This window comes from Oreochromis niloticus, linkage group LG2 (genome assembly GCF_001858045.2).
Source record: "Oreochromis niloticus isolate F11D_XX linkage group LG2, O_niloticus_UMD_NMBU, whole genome shotgun sequence".
Classification (NCBI taxonomy): Eukaryota; Metazoa; Chordata; class Actinopteri; order Cichliformes; family Cichlidae; genus Oreochromis; species Oreochromis niloticus.
Genome location: NC_031966.2, coordinates 9,733,710 through 9,760,959, shown reverse-complemented (window position 1 = coordinate 9,760,959; position 27,250 = coordinate 9,733,710). Strand labels below are relative to the sequence as shown.

At 40.2% G+C, this 27,250-nt stretch overlaps 1 protein-coding gene and 1 long non-coding RNA gene across 3 annotated transcripts; one reads left to right on the top strand and one right to left on the bottom strand.

The window, feature by feature from the left end:
- Nucleotides 1–473: 473 nt before the first annotated feature.
- On the bottom strand, nt 474–20,399 carry b4galt1l (DP-Gal:betaGlcNAc beta 1,4- galactosyltransferase, polypeptide 1, like). Its single transcript, XM_019363673.2, has 6 exons — nt 19,587–20,399; nt 12,482–12,717; nt 6,263–6,450; nt 4,051–4,173; nt 3,056–3,160; nt 474–1,827 (listed from the first exon to the last, which is right to left on the bottom strand). Exons 1-6 carry the CDS (start codon nt 19,870–19,872, stop codon nt 1,698–1,700), a joined length of 1,068 nt encoding a protein of 355 aa, XP_019219218.1. The 5' UTR covers nt 19,873–20,399; the 3' UTR covers nt 474–1,697.
- On the top strand, nt 6,457–18,044 carry LOC106098084 (uncharacterized). Of its 2 annotated transcripts, none has more exons than XR_003221421.1 (3): nt 6,457–9,681; nt 16,177–16,352; nt 16,495–18,044. It is a non-coding gene; the product is annotated as an uncharacterized LOC106098084 (long non-coding RNA). The 2 variants fall into 2 exon arrangements; XR_001224181.3 differs by having other exon boundaries at nt 6,457–9,733.
- Nucleotides 20,400–27,250: the final 6,851 nt, after the last annotated feature.

Sequence of the window (27,250 nt, the reverse complement as noted above, 5' to 3'; positions counted from 1 at the left end):
CTAATTTTGAGGCTCTTTACATGTATTGTAAGGAAAAGACCCTACAGTAACACAGAAAAAAAAACCCAACAATCAGAGGACCCAATACAAACAAGCAATTGGCAGAAGTGGGACGGAGAAACTCCCCTTCAACGGGAAGAAACCTCCTGCAGAACCAGGCACCGGCAAGGGTAGCCATCTGCAGCAACAAGTTGGGGGTGAGGAGAGGAAGACAGGACTATAGTGTCTTTCTTTTTCAGGCAAAACAGATTCAAATGTTAAATAAGCTTTCTGAGTCAGACAGAGCAGCTGGGCGGGACTTCTGTGAATAACATTTGAATAAAAACCTGTTTTTAGGTAGCAAAAGCATTTTACAGGTGCAGGGAAACCAAATAATTGTTTATTTACTTAACTTTTTTTTAATTTATTTTTATTTTTTTTAATGGTGTAATGCTGATTGCATTACAGGAAAGCAATGCAAATAGATGAAACAATGAAAAGCCCAACACATCATCTTTAATGTCCACATACAGAAACATTATAGCCAACATCACTGCAGCAGGACAGAAATCTGATTTTTTTGAATCTGAATTTAGTGCTTTTAAAAGGATCATTACACTTTTTTGTTTTTCTTCCAGCCTGCTGTGTTCCCATTCACGTTTCGTCTCTGTGGGTCAGGCTGACCTCCACCCTGGAAATGATTATCTATAGCACAGCATGACCCACAGAGACAACACCACAAACACCAAGTGAAACAAGACAAAGAGAAGAACATACACATAGTATATTAAAAGGAAAAAACAAATAAACAACAAAAAAACAAACAAACCCCCCCCCCACACACATTCACACACTGGCTTCTCCACCAGTCCCACCATTAAGGCACATTTACAGATGATTTGTTCACAGAGTGAGGAGGAGACTGGTCTGCAGACACAAACAAACATGCAGGACAGATGACACACACTGGATCAATATGTGTCATGAATAATCAGACGAACTCGTCCAGCAGTCAGTTGACCTCATCCACAGGATCAGTAAAGTCTTTGGTACCAATAAGGACACTTAGAGATACAATCAATCAATCAAAATGAAGTACAGCTAATCAGTCAACAGAGAAACCAACCATCACCGATAATCCATCATTTTTCTTTTCCTTTTTTCTGTTTTGTTGGAATCAAAACAAGCAGATAATCAATCAGTGCTGATTAATTAGTAATAGAATCTATTGATGAACAGACTCTTGTTTCATTTTGGATTAAACTTTGGCTGTAAAAAGAAAAGTTAACAGAAACATTGATCACTGATTAAAAAAAAACCTCAGTTTTAAAAGAAGTCTCACACACACACTCAATAACCCATAATCCTCCAGCAGTAAAGCCCAGACCACATGACCCTGAGGGCCGCTCTGATTGTCTGATTTTCAAAACAAAAGTCTTGTTTAGGAAGTGTCCCAGCAGCAGCGTCTGACGCACAGATGGTGGGAGCTGATTGGTTCCAGCTGACCAATCAGAAATGAGTCCTTAAGGCCCCGAAAAAAAACTTCACAAACCATGAGTCTGTTTGTGCAAACCCCCCCCCCCCCCCCCCCCCCAAAAAAAACTTCAGAAAAAAAATCACAGAAACAGTCCAGCAGTTCTGGAGCACACCAGAACTTAAAGCTTCAAGTGTCAGAGGCACGGTGTGAATTTCAGCCCGGTCCCAACGCCGCAGACCCTTCACGGCTTCCCCACATCCACGGTGATCGTAGTGAAAAGGTCAAGCTTCTGGATGCTCAACACCTGGTACTTCAGAGAGTTTATGCCGTCTTTGTACATGGTCTCTCTCGTGTGAGCAATCCGGTTAAACCTGGAACCAAAAACAACATCCACACCCTTCAGAACCAACAACCTCACTCTTAAAACCACATTTAGCCTTTATTTTAATTAGCAGTATTAATAGAAATATTGATCAGTAATGGTACTGATAATAACAACAACACTATTGTTTGTGGGCGTCTAACTAAAACCCAGGGTCAGTTAACAAAGCATAGAAGACAAACAGTAAAAAGGATTAAAAACAAAACAAAACAAAAAAAAAACAACAAAAAACAGCATTACACAGTAATTGGAGTCAATGTTTAAAGAGAGTGAGCCAGTTTGAAGAGATTCATTTTTAGTTTTGACTTGAATAAGGGAAAAGAGCCTGTGTTCCTAATATCAGGAGGAAGTGAATTCCCGAGCCAGAGAGCAGAGCAGCTTAAGAAGAAGACATATGGAGCGGGAAGAGCCAGGTTATGGAGACATTTGAAAGTGAGAAGCAATATTTTAAAAGTGATTCTAGACGCTACAGGCAGCCAGTGAAGCGGCTGAATAACAGAGGTGATGTGCTCTCTGAGGGTGTGGGCGAGTTATGATCCCCACAGGATCATAGAATTCTGGAGTTCATGAAGGGACTTGTTAGGGAGACCAAAGAGAAGAGAATTACAATAATCCATCCGAAAAGTGACAAGGCTATGGACAAGGATGGCAGCAGCATGGAGGGTGAAGACGGGACAGAGACTATTGATGTCGCTTAAGTGGAAGATTGATAAAGTACTGTCGAGGATGACACCCAGACTCTTAACCTGAGGGGAGGGAAGGATGGAGATGTTATCACCATTAATGGAAAACTTGTAGGATTTGGTTAAAGTGGAATCTGTGCTGACGGGTAGAGCTTCAGTTTTATTACTATTGAGTTTGAGAAAAATCGAAGAACAATGATTTAATCTCCATGAGGCAATCAAAGAGAGATGGGTGGAAGGGAGAAACTGGGCTTGGAAGAAGTATACAGCAGCGCGTCATCCGAGTAGCAGTGAAAGTCAATGTTATATTTCCAAAGTATGCGACAGTGAGGAATAACATTGGAAATTAAATTAATTAAATTAAATCTCATGTGAGAAGTTTTATTTAAGTGAAAACAGTTCAGGAGAGTGGCTGTACTCCAGCGTGACTCCCTGTCCCTGCATGCAGAATAAATGACAGTGTGCATGTGTGCATGTGTGTGCGTCTGTCTGGTATAACAAGCAGAGTTGTGTGAAGATGATTTGAGTCTGCACCTCTGTGGGTTTGGATCATTCATTTTGTCTCTGTTGTGTCGGATCATGCGGCACTTCCCGATTTCACCGGTGGGTCTGGAGATGGACATTCCTTTAGATGCCACCCTGAAAATACAACAGTTTCTTTAAAAAAAATTTTAAAAAAAAACATATTTAAAATGTTTTTACATTTTTAAACAAAACCCTTCTTAACCCACATAGTGGTCACTACAGTGGGCAGCTATTCAAAGGTTGTTTTCTTGTGTTTGTGTTAGTGTTGATTGTATACTTGCACATAAACCACTACATTGGACACTGATGTGTCACTCCATACCCTGCCACCCACTGGTCATTTAATGTTACTATAGATGTATGATGTGTTTCATTGTAATTATTGTTAATTAACCCTGTCATGCATGAATTATGACAACCGCAATCAGGATTTTTTTTTTCTAAAGTATTGTATTCATCTTTTCATGCCTAAAGATGAATAAAAATACTTAAGAAAAAAATCCTGATTGAGGTTGTCATAATTCATACATGAAAGGGTTAATATAAAAATAAATCTCTTTGTTTGATTTATATTTTTCTTAAATATAATAAAAATTATTTTGTACCTTTTAATTATTTTTTGGGTAATTTTTAAAAAATAATGTTATTATTGTCCAGGCATGCATTTTTTTCATAATGTTAAAAACTATTTTCCAAGTGTTTGTAAATGTTACATGTTTACTTTTCCCCCCCATATCAAAATGTTCTTTTCAAACGTGGGTAATTTTCATCCATGTTTTTATTCATTTTTACGATGATTCATTAGCTGATGAGTGGATGCCAACACGTATGTGTTGTTAATTCAAATTAAATAAAAGCTTCAGACACATTTCTCTGTTCTCAGACACTGGAGCTGTGGTTGACCTGTAGACTGTGGATCATGTGACATGCGTATAAAGACGGTACGTGATGTGTTTGTAATGACACGAGCGAGTCCACTGCAGCATGTGAAGCAGCAAACGTACCTGTTGTAGATGTCGTCGTCCTCTCCTCCCCAGCCCCAATAGTTGTTGGGAAAGCCGTTGATCTTCAAGTATTGCTCTTTACTCAACGATGAGACACCTCCAAAATACTGATTGTACGGTAACCTGCAGAGGGGACACAGGTGATTAAAGCTGACCGACATGATCGATCTTGGATATTAAAGGCAGAGGAGCTAAAATGGCTCATTTCAGACAGAGCATGAACTGGGGACTGTACCAAGGCCTAATATAAGGTAAATGAGGATTACTCTAAACTGTGAATCATGCAAAGTGACTCTAATAGAGTCAAGAAGAAAAACCTAAAGCTGGACATGAACAGGCCTCACTCAGCCGCAGCCTGCATAGCATAGAGGAAGCAGTTTTCACTTGTTCTCATAACCAGTTACCATCCTGTATTTGTACAAAGCAGCTTTGCGTAAACACTGTGTCCTGATCTGAGTGTCAGTGGACATTTTTTCCTTCCATGCTCAGCCTGTTTTTCACAGAACAACAGCAGGAGGTAAAATGACACACATCAGCTTCTTCGGGCTTCCTGACAGGAAACGCTGCTGCTCAGGGAGAGCGGCGACAGGAAACAGGAAGGGAGGTTTTCTTTCAGTACCCACCTCTTTCTCAGTGGTTTCAAAGTCTGTCTGTTCTCTTCACTAGAACTACCCACTGTCTGCACAATTAACCCCGCCCACAATATAGATTCAGTGCTGAGCACATCCAGACCTCAGTACTGACACGTCAGCTCTACAGTTACTCAGCAGTGTCCTCCGACCTGACAGCTGCATGCTGGCAGGATGCTCTGACACCAAAGTGGTACTTTTGTTTCACACCTCACAGCGAGACAGACATGGATTTTTAGAAAGAAAGAAAGAAAAAAAAAAAAGACCCTCATTTCTCAGCTATGAATGCTTCAAGGAGGCTTTTTTTTTTTTAATAATTTATCTTCAGCAACAAGTTTCTTTTACTCCCAAAATGTGACTAATGAGTTCAACCACTTTCGTGTTATTTAATTATCCAGGCCTCACACACAGCATTACGATCAGCAGCTGGACAGCCTCTCCTGTGTTGCAATATAGTCAGGCTGGAGGATCCAGCAAGAAAAAGGAAGAGGATGTTTTTCTCAAAAACTCCTAAATGCAAGCAAGCAGGGGTCATTTTTACAGTTCCAGAGTATTGTTATGAACTAATCATGAGATAATTTTGCCTGACCTTGTGTTCGACCTTGGTTACATAGCTGAGATAAACACGAATCCTTGAAAAGTCGCCTCCCAAAAACGCCAAAAGAAAACAGCAACTGTGTGTTGGGAACAACTACTGCCTGAAATAACTTTAGCTGACTTGAGCCGTGATACTAGTTAAGTGTACGAGGTTAAACTGTATTATTTTTACCCAGCCGCCACACAGCATGTATCTGATAGGTATACAGCACATACTCTGCTCTCTCAGCTCATTACAACATACAGAACACACAAACAGAGTTTGACACCATCAGCATTTGGTGACTCACTGCAAGTATTTGTAATAACTGAGAGTGATAGTGTTGCACACATAACCTCACGGTGACCACTTTCAATCAGAAACTGATGGCACAGGTCACCTGGTGGTAGGAAACCCATCTCCAAACATTCCTGGTCTGACTCTGACCGACTGCAATCACTCTCGGACAGATAGGTGAAGGTTTCCAAATAACACCATTTAATTTTATTTTAACGCAGACAGATTGTCAGCACATTGCAATCAATCTGAGTTGGTCTGCACTCGTCGGGACTCAGCTGGTTGTATTCTAGTTATGTACATCATTTTGCAGTTAAAACACCTTCCTGCAGCAACTACTTCATGATTAATGGAGGAACTTCTGTTCTAAATCTACAAGGTTCTGGCTGGACTCTGAATGTAAGAAGTTCATGTGAATTTCTGTGAATGTAGACAGCAAATGATTTTCAATCACAGTTTTTATCACTAATAAGCAGACTAACTCCGTCTTATCTCGATGCACCAAAGTTGCTTTGAAGACAACAGTAGACTGCATGTTATTGCAGACCTGGTCCCCGACTTTGAAGTAATCATTTCAAAGGCAACGAGATCCCAAGTTCATTGCACATGGTCACAATAAATCTGCTTGTCTTGCACCTCCATTCACAGTTTTCCCTGGCATAACTGTCAGTTTAAGTTCCTCATCCCTTTATCTCTTCTGGAGTCTCACCTGAAGCCGAACTTGTCCATTGACACAGACAGGTGCCGAGGCTGGCTGAAGCACTTGTAGGTGTTGCGGTCGTCCATGGGGATGAGGTCGACGTCGCTAAAGACGAAGCAGTTGTAATCATACTCCTTCAAGGCCTCTGCATAGCCAATGTTCAGCAGCTTGGCTCTGTTAAAGGTCTCGTCGCCGTCCTGACACACACAGATAATCACGGGGTTAAAAGGGTGGCACTGGTTAAAGAACAGAACGTGAAGTCAGTCACTAAAAACACTTTCAAGTTAACCTGTATCGTAAAATATATTATATAGTAGATAAAATGTAATGTATCCATCACCGGTCAAACAATGATGTTTTTTTTGTTTGTTTGTTTTGCAGTCTGTCAGTATTGCAGGCCAGGACTGTCTCTTTATTCAGCGGCTTCCTGATCGGCTGGTTTGAAGAATGTTGGACAACTTGAATTGTACAAATATGCAGAAACTGATATGAGTAAAAGCCTCCTTCAAGGTAATACAAGACAAAGCTCAGTGTGACCTTAAAACAGTGCAGGATTTTGAGACAGCCTAAACCTTTTAATACAATTTTACTGGGTTTATAAAGGTTTATTTCTGCGCTGATGTACGGCTGTCTGCTCATAAGATTACAAGGGCTACTTTCACCGCAGCCTAATTTGTATGATCCATTTGGTGGTGACAGACTTTGAGTCTCCTGCTACACTCTTAATGGCTTTATACAAGTTTGCAACGTTTTTCTACTTCCTGCTTCATATGGAAAAAAAAAAAAAAAGAGACTTCCTTTAAAGAGCATGTGAAGTGAGACGAGCCGTTTGAGGACACTAAAACAAGCGTGAAGCTGCTCCCAACTGAGGTTATTACAGTGCACTGAAACTATAAACAGATGGAAGAAAACTAGCAAATATATATAGATAATCATTATTCAAGTTATTAGACTGAGTCTTCTGGACTCCTCGGTGACTTGTTCCCAGCCATCCAAATCGTCATACCGCCTTGAGGTGATAAATAGAAGCCAGTGAAGTCAAAGATCTGCACTACCCCATAAAGTAAATAAAACTTCTGAAAGCCTCAGTGTGACTCAAAGTTGGTCTGACAGCTTCCAGTCACACTGATCAAATAAAATCTTGTGTGTCTACACTCTTCAATCAAAGGCACAAAATCCTGTCTACCTGCTGGTAGATAAGATTTTGATCTAAAACTAGGTGATTTAAGAAAAGTTGACCTCCGACCTCAAGGTCATTGAAACACATCTGAGAGGTTTAGCAGATGCACCTGTGGAAAATCCTATGTAGCACCATTCTTGAGTTATCGCATTCACAAACCTGGGCGCCCACCTTGCAGGGTGACGACAATACTTCAGCCTTTTTTACGAGTGAGGGGTTAAAAAAAAGAAAAGAAAAAAAGTATCTGGTTGAAGTGTAACATGAGAGAGTGTGAACAGAGGCCGCTTTGAAGTAAAGCAGACATTAGAATGGAGTTTTGGTGTATGTTTGTGATATCCTCTGATGTTTTAAATTAGTGAATATTCAAATGGAGTTTGGTGCGCATTTAAAAAATGTCTGAATGTCTGGTGAGTGTGTGACGGTAAGATGCATGCTCAATCATACAGGTAAGGAAATCCAAAATGTTTATTCTGTTCATCTGGATGTAGCGTTTTCAGTGGGAGAAACATTTTGTCACTCATCATGGTGACTTCTTCAGTCTCAGCTGACTGCAGGTTTGCCCGACTTTATAAACAGTATGTTTGCATAATGACTGAAACTAGCTCACTGAAAGAACAATGGGCTGTGTGGAAGACCTCACCATCTCTGAATCGAGGACAGGGCCAAAGGGTACATCTTTCACCATCTTACAATGCTGTGATTACAGCTATTCCCCAACTCCCTGTGAATGGTACTTACGACCATTGATCGGTGGTCTTTGATCAGTGGTTGTTGATCAACGGTCATGACAATTTGCATATTCATGATCAATGAATCGACCTCACAGCCCATTGTTCATTCAGTGGTGCTAGTTTCGGTCATCATGCAAATGTAGTGTTAATAAGGTTGGCAGTCAGCTGAGACTGAAGAAGTCACCCTGGATGAGTGACGAAATGTTTCTCCCACTAAAAACGATAAGTCCAGATGAACAGAACCAACCTTTTGGGAGATGCAGAAATTGGAAATTAAATCTGCTGATCTAACATCAGCAAACTGATGGTAAACCATCTCATGGTTCCAAAAAAATTTGCTGATTACATGATCAGTGGCCAGCCAAAAACATTAACACAGTGATGCCCTTTTCACGCCAGCTGTGAATGTCCAACCCTCACATCTAAAGAGGAGGGTGTTGGGCTGACGTTAGGGGTCTTTTTAAAGTCATCACAGCAGGACACGTATACAAACAGCTGGTCACAAACAGACCAGCAGTGAATCCAACACTCCTTCACACTGATCCTGGTCCAGTCGTCTTTGATGATGAATAAAGGAGCGCTGAGCAGCCACGCGGGGTGGATGAGAGAAACTTCAGAACTTCATGCCTGCTGCTGCTGTTGAGCTAATAATAACCCAGGTTTCTATGGCGGCAGTAAACAGAGCTCAGGTGATATGCAACAAACGTGAGCACCGAGCAGGTGTGAAGTGAGCCTGAAGATGAAGGTTGCATGTACATCTACATAAACGTGTGCTAAACCTTCAGATTTTCACACATCCTAAAAGTACAGAAGCCTATTAATGGGTAGTTTTAAAGTCTAAACCTGACCAAGGTATATGGAGGGCCTAAACATAACTGAGTACTTTTTAGTGACTAATCTTAACCAAGTAGTTTTTAACGCTCTAACCAAACAAGCATTCTTTTAAAAGACTAAAGCAAACATATTTATTTTTAAATAAATACTTATTTATATAATTATTTTTAAATCAACCCAACAAAGGAGTTGTGTTTCAGCTGACAAGCACACAAAGCTAGAGATCCTTCAGGTGACTTCATGAGCCAAGAAGGCAAGTTGAGATCTGTTGCTGCTGCAGATATCTGCATCACAGCAGCTCTGCAGCGTGCTTCAACACATGTAATCATGCAAAAAAAAAAAGAAAGAAATCCGCCCGAAGGGAATTAATAAAATTCCTGTTTGCAGAATGAAAAGATCCACAAAAAGGTTAGTAAGCTTCACAGGAAACAAATGCAGTAGAAACAAGTTGAAGCAGATAGAAAACAAGAGAAGAAGGAAGCCCGTATTACCAGTGCGACCCCTTCAGTCAACACCAAACGGGGATTGAGCCTCAGTGTCTCCAGGGCCACAGCCATTGGTCAGAAAGGCCTGACATGCAAAGGGAGGGGAGGTTGGAGGGGTGAGGAGGGGCAGCAAGATAAGCACATTGAGGAGGAAGAAGAGGAGGAAGGACACACACAAGAGAGAGAAGAACAACAACTGTGAGTCACACAGAGAAACAAAGCAGAAGAAGAAAGTTCAGAAATCAGTCAGGTGATACAACAGTTGCGTGTGCCAGATGATGTTTGTAAACAGTCACCATCACCACATATATTCACTGAGTGTTAAATATTTATGATTCAAACCCTTCAACTTAAAATGATTATAATACAAAACTGTTGTTTGGCATTTTCCATCCAATTGTGTGAAATTTTCATCAGCGACAGCCTCCTGCTGGCCTAAGTGCAGACTGATGTTATATTAGCATTTATTTTAAATGAAGTTTTGTGTATGTTTATGTTAGCATATTCAGAGTGAAGGTAAATCAGCAGATATTTGAATGGAGGCTGGGAAACATTTGGATTAGGAGCTCTGAGGTTTGAATACATGCAGAGTGACTGCAGGCAAATTAGGAGATATCTGAATAGAGTTTGGTGGTATAGAGACAAAACACTTAAGTCTTTGCTGACTGGAAAAGCTGGTTCAAGGACACCAGTTAACGTGTTTACTCGTCTCTTTTATTAAGGTTTTCTGCAAATGAACTCCCACGTATTTAGTGAATAGTCAGTCATTAGGTCACCTGGATTCACGTGGGCAGGTGTAAACTGACCCCGATTCTGTCTGCAGGTGGGACACCAGCTCATTTACATGTAAATAACACCCGAGGTTGCTTATCCGTCCTCAGAGGCCTGGTGGCTGGCTTTTATCAAACCAAGCCAGACTGCTAACATTACTGTCAGTGTCTCAGCAGAGATCCTCAGACCAAGCACGCGGACTGTAACTATACGCAAAGTCCTCATTCCCACACAGACAGCAGAAAGCAGCGCCCAGAGGTACAAGTTTTTAATGGTGGCCTCTACTGCATATCACCAGCTCTCCGGATGCTGTGTAAATACATTTTAACATTTCAACTATGCAAAGATCCAGAAACACTGGTGACTTCAGAGCCCCAAAACTAAAAACTGTTCTGTTATTCAAGTAATCAAAATATAATCAACGCAGACGAGAGTTATTCATTTTAATTCATTTTGAATTTTTATTCCAATTCAGTTTCATTCCCCTTAGTTTCCCTTAGTAGGATTTATCAGGAACAGGATCTAAGAAGCTGGGAGAAGGCATTACTATCCAAACACAACACTTGATGTCACACCGACGCATTCGTTTGTTTAGTTAAACACATCATGTACACAACACAAAAATACCATCGTCTCTGAGTAGCAGAATCTGTCAGCTTATCAAACTGTACAACAATAGTTTATTTTGAATATAATTTGCCTGAGTGGGTTTTGTTGGGCTTAAAGTAGATTTAAGCGTATTTACTTTAGTCCTGCTAAGAGACATGTTAAATAACTCCTCTGGTAATCTATAAGTGGTGGGAGTAACTGTAATAAATTGAATGTTCCTAGTAACCAAAGTGCAATCTAAACCTAAAATTCTTTGAGATGGGTGATTGATCCGACTTGAATTTCAGCTCCAAAGCCACTAACGCCGTTAACGTTGCTCCAGTTTGTGTTGTGCTGATAAGCCTTCTGCACAACACACACACACACACACACACACACACACACACACACACACACACACACACACACACACACACACACACACACACACACACACACACACACACACACACACACAAAAAACAAAAAAAAACAAACCAGTGAACACACCCTCTCTGTGTTCTTAAGCAAAAGCCACCAGTCTTTCACACTCACACAGTTTCCAGAAGGGTCAAAAGTATGTGACACTGCAGAAGCCTCCAAACATCAGCAGAACTAGAGATCACACTCTCAGTTTCCAAGAATTCACAGTAAATTCTGCTGACTGAAAAAGCTTCGTGTATGAGAGAAGTTTAGAGTTCTTACTGTGAGATACTCTGTGAACCACCTGTGTATTTTATGTTAAACAATCATGATGTGATTGAAGTGTAGACAGAGAAGTTTAACAAAGGTATTTAATTAATTGTTCCAGGATTGAAGCCTTTTTTTTTTCCTTTCTTTTTTTTAAATACACGGTTCTCCACCCTAAGAGGAACTTTTAAGAGCTTTACATCTGATAGCCACTGCTCCTTTTTAGTTATAAGATAGGGTCCGGTTTAAAAAGAAGCCAAAAAATAAAGATTATCATCTTATTTTTAAACCCTCTGGCTTTCTTTCATTACTTCTTTTTCTTGTTAATCTAATACTCAACAGTAATTTTAAAGGTAGTTACTGCATTAATAAAAAGGTTTAATTTTGTACAGAGGACTTACTATAAATGGTTTATTCCTGTTGTAAACCAATAGTTAGCTGCATGAATAACTTAACTGACTGGTATTTCTGGTCAGAAGTAGCGAGATCAACCCCCAGCACACACCCCCATCAGTCACGCTTGTTCACTTGTGGTCCACGAATTTCTTTTTATCACTGACAGCTGCACACTGCAAAACAAACTCCTGCCATCGCACAGTAAGGGGGAGTGATAGTGAGGAGGAAGTACCCAGACACAACAGTGCTGCTTTAATGTCTCCAAACTGATTATTTCATGTAAGCAACAAGCTGAAGCTTGAATTCCAGGAACATATCTGGCGTTGTGAGGATAAAGAGCCATTCATGCCAACACCGGCGTCACACAGGCAGGAGACCTGATGTATTATTTTACTATTTGTGAAACCAAACTCTGGATAAACATTCTCTCTCTCATTTCATTTTTACGCAAAGAGTCAAACAGTCCACCCTGTCGAGTAAACAGTGGAACTTATACATACAGGATTTTAATTGTCTCTTTGTTCTCATGTATGAACACACTTCGTAAGTGTACCTGGTTGATGACGTAGATCCCGTAGTCGAGCTGCTGCCTCTGCAGGATCGGGTGCAGGTAGTAAAGCCAGTACTTAAGGTGCTCTTCTCGGTTGCGGAACGGGATGATGATGGCCACTTTCTGCAGCGCCTCGCAGTCTTTGGGTTTAAAGCGTCCGCCCGGCTGCACGTTGGGGTTCTCCTTTTTTACCAGCTCCAGGCTCACAGGAATGTTAAACTCCACCCGCAGGGGACCCACTGAGGACACAAACACCAACATCAGAGAGTCTGACTACAGAGTAAAGGATCAGCACAACCTTTTCAGGTGGCCACAGCAGAGAGCTTCACCCACAGGCAAAAAACTGAGCCAAAGTATTATTTAAAAAAAACAAAATAGGGTGTAGAAAAACAAAAAGTGAAATAATATATAAATATACAGCAACTAGGCCTCATTCACTAACATCCACATGGAAAAGTACAGTAGGATATGTTAATGAATACGAATTATTCCAAATATTCTGGGCAGGTACCCTGGGAGTGCTGGACAGGGCCATAGAAGGCCCTTAGCCCATATGGCATTAGCCATAGAATACCAGAACTGGCAGGTCCACCACTGGCGTCCTGCTCGTCACAGATGAGAGCAGCTTCACCGTGAGCCCATGTGACAGACTTGAAAGCATATGGAGAAGCCGTGGAGAACAATATGCTCCCTGTAACATCGTTTAGCACGTATGTATTAGTATGGTGGGTCAGTGATTGTCTGAGGAGGCATATCTATGGAGGGATGCACAGACCTCTACAGGCTCAGAAACAACACCCTGACTGCCATTAGATATCAGGATGAAATCCTGGGACCCGTTGTCAGATCATACACTGGTGCAGTGGGCCCTGGGTTCCCGCTGGTTCACAACAATGCCCGGCCTCATGTGGCGAGAGTATGCAGGCAGTTCCTGAAGGATGAAGGAATTGATACCACTGACTGGCCCCCACACTTTCCTTATCTAAATCCAATAGATCCGCTCAAAACTTATGTTTGGGTCAATTGCCAAGTTGCAACTCAGACTATCCAGGAGCTCAGTGATCACCAGGACACCATCTCATCTCATTAGGAGCATGGCCCAATATTGTCAGGCATGCAAGCAGGTGGGGGGGCCATACAAACTACTGAGAACCGCTTTTGAGTTGCTGCAATGAAATTTGGGCAAAATGGACTAGCCAGCCGCACCTTGATTTTCAGGGTTCAGCCCTCTGTGAGTTGATAATTTTCATTCCCATCAAACGATGCGGCATCCTTTCATGCCAAACATATCACCGAGATAACCAGCACCCCCTCCCGTTAAACTCTGATGTGTTTTCTAATTTTTCTTATAAGCATTATATATGAATGAATGAAAAGAGCAGCCCCTGAGGAGAGACGAAGTAAAATGTCTGTGAAGAGTCTGGTCACATAATCGTCAGGACAAGTTAAACGTGTTTGTGTACGCCTGCAGCACGTTCTTGCAGTCTGTTCTGGTTTATTCTGACTGAAATGATGTGAGCACAAACAGCAGGACAGAAAACTGTTTTCGTCCTGCAGAACATTTTCCAACCTTCTGCAGTTCTCAGTGTGTAATCAGAGAAATATGCTGCTGCAGAAAGAGTCCAAAAGTCCAAACAGCTCATTAACACACAGAGGTTTGCTCTCTTCATCCAGAGAGCAGTTAGATGCTGATCTCAGGTCAACAACTTTTATACAGCCTGTATATTCACGTCATTTTCCTGAACACGGAAAGATGTCTGCCCTCGCATTACGGACATCTCTGTAACAGTGACATCATGCCAGACCAGTGCCAAGAAAACTGTATGCAGCTAGAACAGAGTCCTACTCACGTCAGATAAAATGTTCTGCTCCTCTGCGAGTCCAGAGTACTATTTCTCACAGTGTGATGACGTGTCAACAGCAACCAAACAGGACTCCCAACAAAGGAAGCAGGAGCACAGCTGGAACCATTTTACCACATCCTTCACTGTTTAGCCTTCCACTTGTGGTTTCAGCACAGCTTCACATGTTAATATGTTCATCTTTAAGCCACTTCAAGCTGCTTTCAGTTGGCCATCCCAGTGGATAAAGATTTAAGGTCAGCTATTAAAAGATGTAGGCCTGCGTGAGAACATTTGCTTTGTTAAATAGAGCAGCATGCAATCATATTTCAGGAGTTTTGAGATATCCTAATGGAGTTTTGTTTGTTTTTTATAAAGGGGGAGTTAATCTTGAGCTTACTATCTACAGTCATATATAAAATGTTGGGCAGTTGCTCAATTTTTGTTTCCAACACTTTTCCATTTCATTTTTTATTTCGGTTATTTTTGACGCATCTCTATGATACAGTGAACAACAATCATAAGCATGTCATAAGTTTCAAAGACTTTTACAGTGTAGAGTCCGTATTTACAGCTGTGACTCTCCTTCACAACGTTTTCAATCCTCCGTAGCATGCTGGACTTACCAACACTCCTAGCTGATCACAGTTTGTGCTTTTAAAGGACTACCTGTAGGTTTTCAGTTGAATTAAAAGCTGGGAAGTTTCCTGCCCATGGATAGAAACTGCTGGATAATGTCACTGAAATGCTCCTGGATCGTTCAAGCTGGTCTTTGAGGAGATTTAAGGGCAGTCCTTAAAAAGCAGACTTGCACAGATCATTTTACTGGAGCTAGAAGAATATGGACTGTTTTTAAGTGCTTGTTTGATTCTGGAACCCGAAGGAGCGCTTGGACCCAGAAAGAGCTTATGGCAAATCATATCCACTTAACAACTGGCTTTAATTGGGCTTCCTTTACTGTGAAAATTCAAACCTATTTGATAGTGAAGGTTCATTTCAGCCAGTTTGCCATCTATGGTATTGGAGCAAACACAGGTCACCTGACCTAAATAACCCCACAGCTGACCAATCGACTGATCCTACATACTTTTTACTGACCTCTGTCAGGCCGTAGATTACGTGGAGCCATCTTGTGTCCACATGTGCAATTCTTGAGTAAATATTAGTTAGGATATTAGGAGCTTTTGGTCTTAGAGAATCAAATAAGTGTAGAGTGACAGCTCTTTATATGACACAATGTCTGGCAGAGTTCACCAAATCAAACAAGCTGTCCAGTTTGGCCGGATTTAAGTCTTTGCCTGGCTGATTCTGGGCCCCAGGCCTAATGTTTGGCACCCCTGATTTTGAGTCACACATTTAGTTTGCTGTTGGAAAAAAAAACAAACAAACAAAAAACTCTCTGTATGAGGTCACAATTTTACAAATCCACACTCTCACAAGTTCTCTGTGTAGTTAAAAGTCAAGATTGGTTCAGACTAGTTCGCACTCAGAAACCAAAGAGTGCAATGAAGCTGAATGTCTGTGGGCTGACAGAGCTGATCTGAGAGGTCTGAGGGGGTCCGAGAGGTCACAGCTGAGGAAACAGTGAGACCATCAGACTAATAACAAACATCCTGATCAAAGTTATACAAACTGATCAAACTGAAAGTCCAGACAAACACGCAAAGAGAACGTTTATGAAAGAGCACACAGGACTCGTACTAAAAGTGTACCTGCACTATAAAATATTATATAACACTGTCTGCACCTGTGATTTAGGACAGACTTATTTTAAAACCACAGTCCACCTCATAAAGGACACAACTCATTCAACCAAAAATACAAAGCACCTCATGAATGTGGATTCTCTCCTTTTAGTGGCAGCACTCTAGCTAAAACCTGCAGTAGGCTGGAGAACTGGTTCATGGGTGCTGCTATGCCAAAATCACAGAGGTTGCAGAACAAGACGAGGACTCCAAGCTGCAGTCCAACATGGAGGAGATGGAGTGTGTCTGAGAGCCAGCTGGTCTAAATGTTTCTGATGAAGGGGATCTGTAAGCATTTTTTATCTTATAAATCCCAACTTTGACATGAGGTGTGTGTGTGTTTATAAAAGAGGCCTCAGGACTCAGACTCGAGACCTCAGCTTAGATGTGAACAGACAAACATCTGGTTTCCTCTGCTCTACCTCCTCAGAGACTCGTAAGCCTGCAAACTGCTGCTGCTGTCGGCTGTTTCTCACAAACAAAGCATGGAGGACGAGCAGCTTTAACAGAAACCGGAGCTCCAGCAGAAACTCAGTTAGAGGAGGAGCATGTACAGAGGCTCTGATTGGCTTGCATTATCTCACATCTGGAGAACATCCCAGCACCTCTGACTGCATCCCCACACCAGGAGGAGACATGAGGAGAGAGGAAACACCTTATTAGAGATCTTTAGATCACAGCTGGATGACACTGAGATTTAATGTGAGCCCAAACTACGAAGTTGAAAAGTAACCGAACACCTGGCTGCAGCTGTACGTCGTATCTCCTGAACGCTGTTTGGACTCCAATCAGATGAACTCAAGAACACACAAAACTCCCCCATAAATCGAGCCCACTCTGGTGATTAAACTGGAGGCATATTCAACCCCACAGATTCATGAAACCTAACGTGGAGGCAGCTCATTGTGTTCTTCCACCTCATCTATTTAAAAAGTAACGACACAGACAACAGTTACTCTCATTTTGGTTATTTCAATCTTACTGCACGGTCATGTGATATCGAAAAAAGTTGTTTCCAGCTGGCTAAAAAATAAATAATGGGAAAATGGTAATAAAGTTGCCAATAATAAAGTTGAAGCGTTTTGTTGTTTTGGGTTTTTTTGGATTCATTTTGTAATTTGTAACCGACCACAGACAAAGATTAGTTGGAAGAGGTATTAACTGGCAGTAATCCTCTTCGGCTAAATCAGCACAATACTATCATAGGTATGATTTCTCAGCTTGGGAGATTCCAGCCCTCCAAGGAGCACATGAATGCAACCGTGCATGCACTCTTATTATTAAAGCAAATTAATCACATTTTTGAGGTTCAAGGCTGTCAGGGGTGATTAAAATTTTAATATTTTCTATGTCTAATTGGTTTACTTAAAAAACAAACAAAAAAAACAAAAAAAACATTCAAGCTTTCCCACTGCTACATTTAGCATGTGTGCATGAAATTCATACACATATGCAATTTGACAAGATAAGTCATCTGAATTCTCCAAATATAAAGGAAAGGTGCTTTAATGCTTCCTTTATTACCTCATTTATCTGGGCATACACTGCGGTATCCTTTATGGAAGGAGAGGATATAATGCTGTCCCATAATTCATAGTGATGCAGACATGAGAAGCCTTAATAAGGAGGAAGAATGGAGTTACACTGGATCTTCTTTTGTAATGACTTTTTCATGGTAACAAACTGTTAGCATGAAGTCAGAGCACAAGTTCTTATCAGTCGTACTTCAGAGCTATCTTTGACCTCACGACAGAAGGAGGCAGGAGGTATTTTTGGACCGAGATGCCATTTAAGCTATTTCCAGGTACACTTCAAAACATATCATGTACCACAAAACATATTTGGTTAATCTAGTCCAGGGGTCTCAAAGTTATTTTGCATCATGGATCAGTGAAAGTATATAACAAAATGTGTAAAATTACAGAAAAAAACTGCTGACGGTTCATTGGTCAGACTGTTCATTCACAGAAGACTTCCTTGAACTCGCTGTAAAAAAAAAAAAGAAAAGAAAAAAAAAAAAGTAATTCCTATACCAGAAGGTGAACCCTTTTTTTTTTTCCTTTGTGTATCTATTAGGGAGGGGTCTTTATCAATATAAAAACCTGTAAAACCTGTGAAAATACAGGTAAGGAGTCTATGCACTCCTTCACGTTTTCCAAACTTGACACACCTGATCAAGTCTAAAGATCTCAGCTAAATTGCAAAGCCTTGTCTGTTCACTTATCCTGATACTGGAGCAGATCCTGAAGCTTGAGCTTCATATTTAGATCATACTTTTAAAACCTGTAAGTTTCATTTCTGCCAGCATCACTGAAAGTAGGTGCTCTCTAATGCCATAAAGTGGGAACAGGAAGTGATCTGTAACTCGATTGTGCAACAGGCAATAAAGAGTACAGGAATGTGGCTTTAAGGCGGCCACATTCCTGAATGAAACTCTTCAACTGCCGTTATTATTTAATATCGCAGAGGTCTGGACTGTTTGTTGGACAAGATGAGCACGTGAAGGCGTCTCCTTGAGTAACTGTTCTCGCGCCTCTTCTCCACAGCAGAGGGATGAGCCACACATAAATAACTGAACTGAGTTTAGTAGATAAAGATACCCTAACTGTAGTTTTTGACAGGAAAGGAAGACACGATGTCCAGTGTGCTGCTTTTCTCTGCCGTGACTCATGCAAGTTCAGTTATTAGTTTTAAAATCTTAATCTTAAATTGTCTCAGGAGCAAACCTGCAGGTCTTTCCATTTGAACTGTTCAGAAAGCACTTTGAAATTGTTCATTTCTGATTGAAAACAAGAGTAATTTTCCATTTAATATCTTAAACAATGCTGTCACAGCACTGTCAACCTGAAAAGGATAAGCAGAAGAGAATGGATGGATGGATCTTACCCCTGCAATAAAACAGCATTTCCAACCTCAGGCAGTTATTTAAAAAAATTAAAAAATTAAAAAAATTTAAAAAAAAATCCAGCTCCACAAACAGTTTCTAAAACAAAAATTCAAGTGACCTCATTTCTTCTTCGTGATGAAACTTAAAGGAGCAGTACAGTATCTTGCTGCAGAAATACAGTGAGGTGTCGGGAGTGAACGAGTACACTATTTAAGCCCCAAATGCTTGGTGTTAATTGTTAATAATATGCATTTATGCCGTTAAAAGGTCGATCGTGAGAATATGAGTCTGGATTAAAAGAAAACAATATTAATACAAAAGTATATTTATTGTTTTTGGTATCTGAAGCTAAAAAGTCTGTTTGAATAGATTATTAAGTCACTGAAACCAATACTGTCACAATTCTACAAAACAACCAATCTATTCCATTCTTTTCCCTGTGGAGGTGTTGATACACTTAACACATACACTTCAATGCTTCAATGTATCTGCACACACATACTGTACTTTACACACTACTGCCCTGTTTCCCATTAAAAGGTGAGGACCGAAACTAGTCAGTCTCCGAGGTTTGTGGTGTTTTAAACCTTTAAACAGACTCTGGACCTCAGAACCAGGGTTCTGGTTAGTCTTACCCAGCAGGGGGGACGTCTCGGGGCATTTCTCCAGCTTCTTCACCGGCTGCTCCAAGACTTTCTCCTCCTTCGCAGGCTCGAGTCCGGGGCTCACCACCGGTTTGTTATTCTGGCTCTTAGGGGTGATATTATTATTGGACTGCTGATTCTGAACGAAGGCGACCCGGAAATCGAAGGAGCGGACATAGAAGACCACGGTGACGGCGATGTGGAGTAAACACAGCAGCACCACCAGCTTACAAATCCGGTGGAGAACGCTGAAGTTGACGGAGGAGTCTGCGGGCATCCTGGCTCGCACTGTCCCGGAGGTGTTTCGTTAAAACCCGGCCGATGAAGCGGAAATAACGTCTGTTTCCCCTGGTCGCTTAATGTTATCTGCTTTCAGACTCCATTTTCCTGCAAGTTGTCGGGAAAGTTTCCAAGTTTCCAGTGATATCCGGTTAAAATAAGAGCGAAATTTCACGGGAATAAAGCGAATAACCGAGACGTAAAAAAAAAGAAAAAACGTCCGTCACGTTCAGGTGGATGGCAAATTAATTAGTTTGCCCCTCAGTTCCGGTTTAAAATAAACTCACAGCTACGCGGCTCGGAAACTTCGCGTCTTCGTTAAACGCCTCTAAAGTTGGCTAACAAACGTAAACAAATCCCGCGGAAAAGTTCTGAAAAATGCTCGAGAGAAACATCCGCACGTCAGTCTGTACCAGAGCCGGGAGCAGCACACGTCAATTTGGACAGTGAGCTGAGAAGTTCCGGAGAGAGTGGATAAACTTTCGTTCGCTGCGGAGGACACCAACCTGTCAGTGTGACGAAACTATAGTGAGCACCTCCGGTTTCAGACTTTCATAATAAAACACAAAACCACCTGGAGTGCCGTTTCTCTGTATCCTTACTAATAAATTATATGTTATAAGTTAATCCCACTTAGTCAGTTAATCATTCAATAAGTCTTTGTCTATATAAAGCATGGACGTATCCATTGATAAGTATTTTCTTTTATTGACAAACACATTTTTCTTTCAATTATTTAGCACAACATAATCCCCCCCCCACTCCACCCCAAGGGAGGGAGTAGGTAATCAGTCTGTTTGTTAGCATCCACAGTTTTAAAGACATACTAGGCCTTGCATTTGACCTTTACCTTCATTCTCACTGCCCAAGGCCAAAGCTAATTGAAAAAAAAAATTCAAGAAACCATATTGAGTGTCCACATATGAAAGGGCAACACACTTTTGTACCTATGCAATACAGTGCCCTAAAATGTCACAATGAGGCACATAGTAATTAATATAACGTTTTTACCGCTTATAGAAGGCAAAGATTTCAACCAGTTCTGCTCCAATCATATAGATAAACATAATAAAAGACACACCACACCATTTTATCTATCGCTGTTAATTGGCTATGTACCACAGGCCTTCAAGTACTTTCATGATCATTTTTAAAGGCCATCACTGTCTTAGCTAATTACAGGCCAATCTCCAACCTTCCTTTTATCTGAAGATGGTTTATTTGAAGAGATCCAGTCAGGTTTCATAGCTCATCACAGTACAAAAAACAGCTTTAGTGAAGGTCAAACTGTCAAAATTATCAGAGCACCAAATCATTTAGAATGTATCAGATTATTGAATGAAATTGCTCACATAATCAGTTACTTTTTTTCTATGCTAATATGCTAGGCTGACGATAACAGCAGAGAATAAAATTAACTAAACTCTTGTTTGGTTCTTCTCTCCTAATGCTTAGCTAGACTTTTATTTTGAAGGCAAACGCAACACTTTTTCTGGAGGAAGTTCTCAGTTTATGTGAATTCGAAGAAGAGACATGGCTTCCGGTTATGCAAATCAGTGACGTCTTCTTACCGCCTACAGACTTAAATAAATCTTTTATTTGCGTTATGAATCACTGATCTTCCCTGAGTCAATCTAGTTATTCTTAAGGATTAAAGGCTGTAAAAAAAAAAATCAATAAAACGAAATAAAAAATAGAGAAATATATGAAATGAAATGAAATAAATCATACTAAACTAAACTAAAATTACTTAAATCAAATGAATTACACAAAGTAAAATAACGGATAAAAAAAATAAAGTACATTAAGACTAAATAAAACAATGAGAAGAAACAATTTAATAAACAATTTAATAAACGACCAATAAACAGGTAAACAACAACAAACAATGCTTCAGTTAAACAAACAACAGAAGTTGTCGTTACTTAACTGACAATCAATTACGTACCTTTAAAACAATAACTACATTAATTTAATATTAATTAATTTAGACGATTAAGCAAACAAAACTAAAATATAATAAAGTGAAATTAATTAAAAGAACATAAGAAAAATTGGCACAAAATAAAAACTACAAGTCAAGTAAATTGTCTGAAAATAAATCATATAAACTACGCAAAAGAACTTAAAAAGTATAATAAATTGTTGACATGAAGTTTATTATTACAGTCTGAATGGGCTGTGGTAGTTTACGAATGTTTACTGCGCCTCCATGTGGTCAAAATGTTGAAATACAACAACAAAGTTTTCTTAATACACCAATCTCCGTTTGGGCAATATCACATTTCATGAATGATATTGGTGGTGCGTTGCCGTGTCAAGAACTTTGTTTTAAATTTAATCTTCGCTTTAATCCAAAAATCTATAACAAGTTGATAAAACGATCCCACTTTCTCAAAGATTTAGGTAAGATCTGCAGCACTCAGAGATTTCTCCTGATCTGCGACAACGCCACAATGAAAATATTACATTTAATGCTAGAAAAAAAATATACTAATCAGGTTAAAAGACACTATATCTTGATAAGATATTTTATCTCTATCAGATCAGATAACCAAAATTTGGACAAATAAAAAACAAAAAACATTTTAAACCATTTTAAATGAAATTCATCCACTTAATGATTTTATTACACTGAGATTTAAAGAGCATGTAAATTGTTGTATTTTTGTAACAGTGAGTTAGAAAAATTCAGTGTAAAACAATACAGTCCTTTTGGACTGGTTGCAGGCCAGAATAGAAAAGCGGAAATTTACTGAAAAATGAAATTTTAATTTGAAAATATTTCATTCACAAATGCAGATTCTGGAAGAATGATCTAAAGCTGTTTAGTAAGTCTCTGAAGGCAGTTCAAAATGGATCAGTCTATAAATTACTCTTATTACTTAGTAATTTAAATTTAATATGTGTGTGTGCCTTTTTTCTTTTCTCTCTCTCCTTTTTGTATAATTTTTATTTATTGACATATTTATTTTTCATATTTATATTTATGGATCATTATATTTGATCAGCCTGTGTTGTTGTTACAATATGTTCAATACAGCTTTTTGTCTGGCAAAAAAGAAAACAAGTACCCATCCATAAATTTAAAGTTTATGCTGGACTTAGAATCAGTTTCATTATGTTTTTCCAGAAGCATTCAGCAGCACCTGGACTTCTTCCTCGGCGGGCAGTCTTTGCTCTGTCGTCTGTGCAAACTGAAGGTGAAGTGATAATACCTGTAAGTAAGCTGCTGGTTGTTTCTCACTGTGGATGAAACTTTTAATGTTAGGCAGGCTCCAGATGGAGGCCCAGAGGTACCAAACCTCCACTTCCTCTCCTCATTCTCATTTCTTCTTTAAGTGGTAACTGCTCCAAGATCCTTTTAGAAAAATCAAAATAAATCAGGTTTGTATTTTGTTTTGTAGCTCCTGTCTCTTGTTTCCAGTAATGCTGCCCTGGTCTCATCTTCTTGAATTCTGTGTCTCGTTACCCTGATGTTTCCTGTATCGCTGAATACCTGATGCGTCTCTTTAAAGTCTCACTTTGCCCCAGTTCTTGTCACGCTGTATTGTCTTCTATCTTTGTAGATGCTGTCACGGGTTCAAAATATTGGGGATGGATACAGGAGGAAAACCAAAATAACAACACTGGTCTGGCCGGGTCAAGTCAAACGATGATTTTAATGAACACACGTGTGGGAGATGAACACTGCACGCAGACAGCATCGATCTCTCACCGAAAACCACACAACTATAGTTTTTATGAAAATCAGGGTATTGGAACGCCCCCTCATGCGTAAAGTAGGTACAATACAATCAATGTTGACAACTTTTAACACATTAAAAGAACATTTTCTTCTTCCCGAGGCCAGATCCTTCCCGGTAATCTTCTAACTCTGCTTATCCCCTGGAACAAACAGTCTCTCCTGCAAGCATAATCAAACAGCTACAAGGCCTTGCAAACTATTATTTAAATATTTGAACTCTCCCGTACACATGAGTTTAACTACTGCTTGTGTGTGTGTGTGCGTGTGTGCCTCGACCTCAGCATTCACTCTGTCTATAAGGACAGAGGCCAACTCTTCATGTGTGCAATAACCTAACTGAAACCATACATGTAATATGTTGAATAAATGTTCTAATCAAATGCCACTATTCAAAGCTTAATAAAAAGAATATAAATGAATAAAGGATCATGATGAATAACATGGTATATGTGTTTTGTAAGCATGTGCGGCCTTCTACGCTCTACGTCACTTCACTCAATAGATCAGCCAGACATCCCGCTGACTGTAGCTTTTAACCCTTACTGTAGGAGCCATTTTGGGTTAATACCTTATGTGGCCGCTAGAGGTCACCTTTTTCTCTTTTGTTCATGTAAAGGTATTTAAGGTAGGCGCACATAATCAGCGTCAGGTGTGTCTTTAATTGTGAGAAGGCAAACAGTTTGTGACCGCTGCGCTGTTATGTCAAGATGGTATTGGAATAAAGAACAAAAAGGACAAGATAAGTACAGCTGGATTTCTTGGACTGTTTACTTAATTCATACATACCAGTGACATCGCGTCACCCCCCGTTAACGACCACCTCAGTGGCTTCAAGCGTAGGCTTAGCCTCTACAATTAGAGTCACAAACTTGCTTTTCTTTGGGGAAAAGTTTGTGCCAACTGCGCCGCGGTGTTTTGGGGGCTCGGCGCAAAGAGGACAGGAGTGAGGACTGAGTGATCGATCGCCGTGGAGAGCTGAATGTCGTTTGGAAACGTTTTACCGTGGAGGGTTCACGAGGAGCGGACAGCTGGAATATCGGTCTGTCAGCTGACGACGTGGGATTCCTGGTGACTGTTCCGTGGATATTGGAGAGGACTCAGAATTCTTCATCGGAATCAGCACGGCGCCCAACGTAAGGTATGAGTAGCGCTACTAATAAATGGCCATTTATAAAAAGTGTGCACACTTATTTAAGAAGACGTAATTCCAATGCATTGGTGGTCAAACATAATAAATCTGATTTATAAACAAACTTTCGCATGTGCGCATAAACTCCCAATACTTGGTAAATATTTGAGTTTTGGGACATTTGAACTATGGACACAAATAAAGCTGCTGACAGGCTCCCTGAGCCTGCTGCAGAGTCAGCTGTGCAAAGTAGCAACGCCAGCAAGACTGGGGCGCATCCAGAAAAGGAAAAACGAGTGGTGAAATTGACTGCTAAGGCACTTGCAGAGAAACTGGACAGACTGCAACGTGATAGAAAAGCTAAATTAAATAAAGCTAATAATTTAAAAGAGAGTATAAGGGTCTCAATGGAAAAAAATGAAACTTCTATGGTTCAAGCATCATTTAATGATTTTTTTTTTTTGGTTTGTGTAATGAAGCAAAAATAGTTAATGGTTCATTGATGTGTTTGTTACCAGATGATGAAAAAGCAAAGCATGAAACATGGTTTAAAGCGAAAACAATGCATTATGATGAGTTCACTCATGAAGTGAAAGAATGGTTATCAGGTTGCGAACATTTACATTTAAAGGGTGATCATGGTGTTGATGATGGTGTTAAGCCAGAGGACAGTGTTTCAAATGTTGTTGGTAAATCTTCAGTCACTAAAAGCTCATCTAGTGATAAAGTGAGCACAACTTCTTCTGCCAAAATAAAAGCAAAAGCAGAAAAAGCAGCATTACTCGCTCGTATGGCAGTCCTAAAAGAGAAGCATGCTTTGGAGGAGCAAGAACTAAAGCTAAGGAGGAAACGTGAACAGCTTGAGCTTGAAGCTTTGCTTTCTGCCTCTTCTGCAAAGTTAGCTGTTCTCCAAGCTGCTGAAGTTCAAAGTATATCTAACATATCGTCCAATGCTATGAATTCATATTATGAAAGGGAAATCAGGAAAACGGCTGCTTCAGCCGCAGTCAAGCCCAGTACACCAGTCAATGAAGATAAACCTGCAATGCAAATGGTACAGACTGAAAGCAACATATCTGCAATGATCCTGCCAGAAACGGAAATGGAAAGTGAGCCACAAGCTCAAACGGTCATCACAACACAATTTCACAAAGTGGATCCTCCACTGCCCAGGCCGATTCCTACAGCGGGAGAAAGACAGTCGGAGGACATTTGTACCATTTTACAAAGACAAAATGAAATAACTGCAACCCTTGTTCAGCATCAGCGTTCATCGTCATTACCATCCAGGAAAATACCTGTATTCGATGGTAATCCTCTTCAGTACATGTCTTTCATTAATGCGTTTGAACAAGGAGTGGAAGAAAAGGCCAATATGAAGGACTGCTTGTATTATTTGGAGCAGTTTACAACAGGACAGCCGAGAGAGCTGGTACGCAGTTGTCAACATATGGCTGCAGGACAAGGCTATATACAAACAAAGCAACTGCTCAAAGAACACTTCGGAAATGAATATAAAATTGCAACTGCTTACATTAAAAAGGCATTATCTTGGCCTGCAATTAAGAATGAAGACGTGAAATCATTGCAAGCATATTCTCTTTTCTTACGTGGGAGTTGTAATGTCATGAAAACATTGCAGTATATGCAGGAACTGGACATGCCAGTGAACATGAAAATCATTTTGTGCAAGTTGCCATATAAAATGAGAGAGAAATGGAGAGCCTTTGCATATGATATATTGGAAACTTCTAAGCACGGAGCTCGGTTTCAAGATTTGGTTGCATTTATTGAAAAGCAGGTGAAAATTCTTTCGGATCCTTTATTTGAGGACATTCAGAATGTAACATCAACAATCCCTGTGTCAAAGGCTGACAACAGACCGAAATCACAACCAATCAAACAAACTCAAGGGAACAGCTTTGCTGCTACAGTCACACCCATGAACCCGAATAAAACCTACAGCACGGAAAGGCTGATTACCACAACGAACCATGACTTTACAGTAAAGCCATCTTGTGTCTGCTGTACCCAACGACACACACTGAAGGAGTGTCAACAGTTTCAGCGGAAGAAGCACAGAGACAAAATGCTTTTTCTAAAGGAGAAAGGGCTGTGTTTTGGTTGCTTAGGTGCTGGGCACGTAAGCAAGGACTGTGCTAAGCGTTTGACATGTAGGACGTGTGGTAAAGGTCATTCCACTGTCCTCCATATTGATAACAATGGTTTAAGTCCAGAATCTTGTAGAGAGCCCTCCTTTTCAAAGAATGTAACTCCTGTGAAAACTTGTGGCCATACAGGGGCCGGAAGAGACAGCGGTTTGCTTTCCATTCTGCCAGTTCAAATAAAGTCTGTTAAAGGTAGTCATGTCATACAGACATATGCTTTTTTTTTTTTTTTTTTTTTTTAGATCCTGGCAGTTCAGCTAGCTTCTGTTCAGAGCACCTCATGCAAAAGCTAAATCTTGTAGGCAAAAGAACGCACTTCCTGTTACGAACG

Coding starts and splice junctions, on each gene's coding strand:
- b4galt1l (XM_019363673.2), bottom strand. CDS start 19,872: ATGCCCGCAGACTCCTCCGTCAACTTCAGCGTTCTCCACCGGATTTGT. Junction 3,161..4,050: donor GACGACGACATCTACAACAG/GTACGTTTGCTG, acceptor TTGTATTTTCAG/GGTGGCATCTAAAGGAATGT. Junction 1,828..3,055: donor AATGATCCAAACCCACAGAG/GTGCAGACTCAA, acceptor TTTTGGTTCCAG/GTTTAACCGGATTGCTCACA.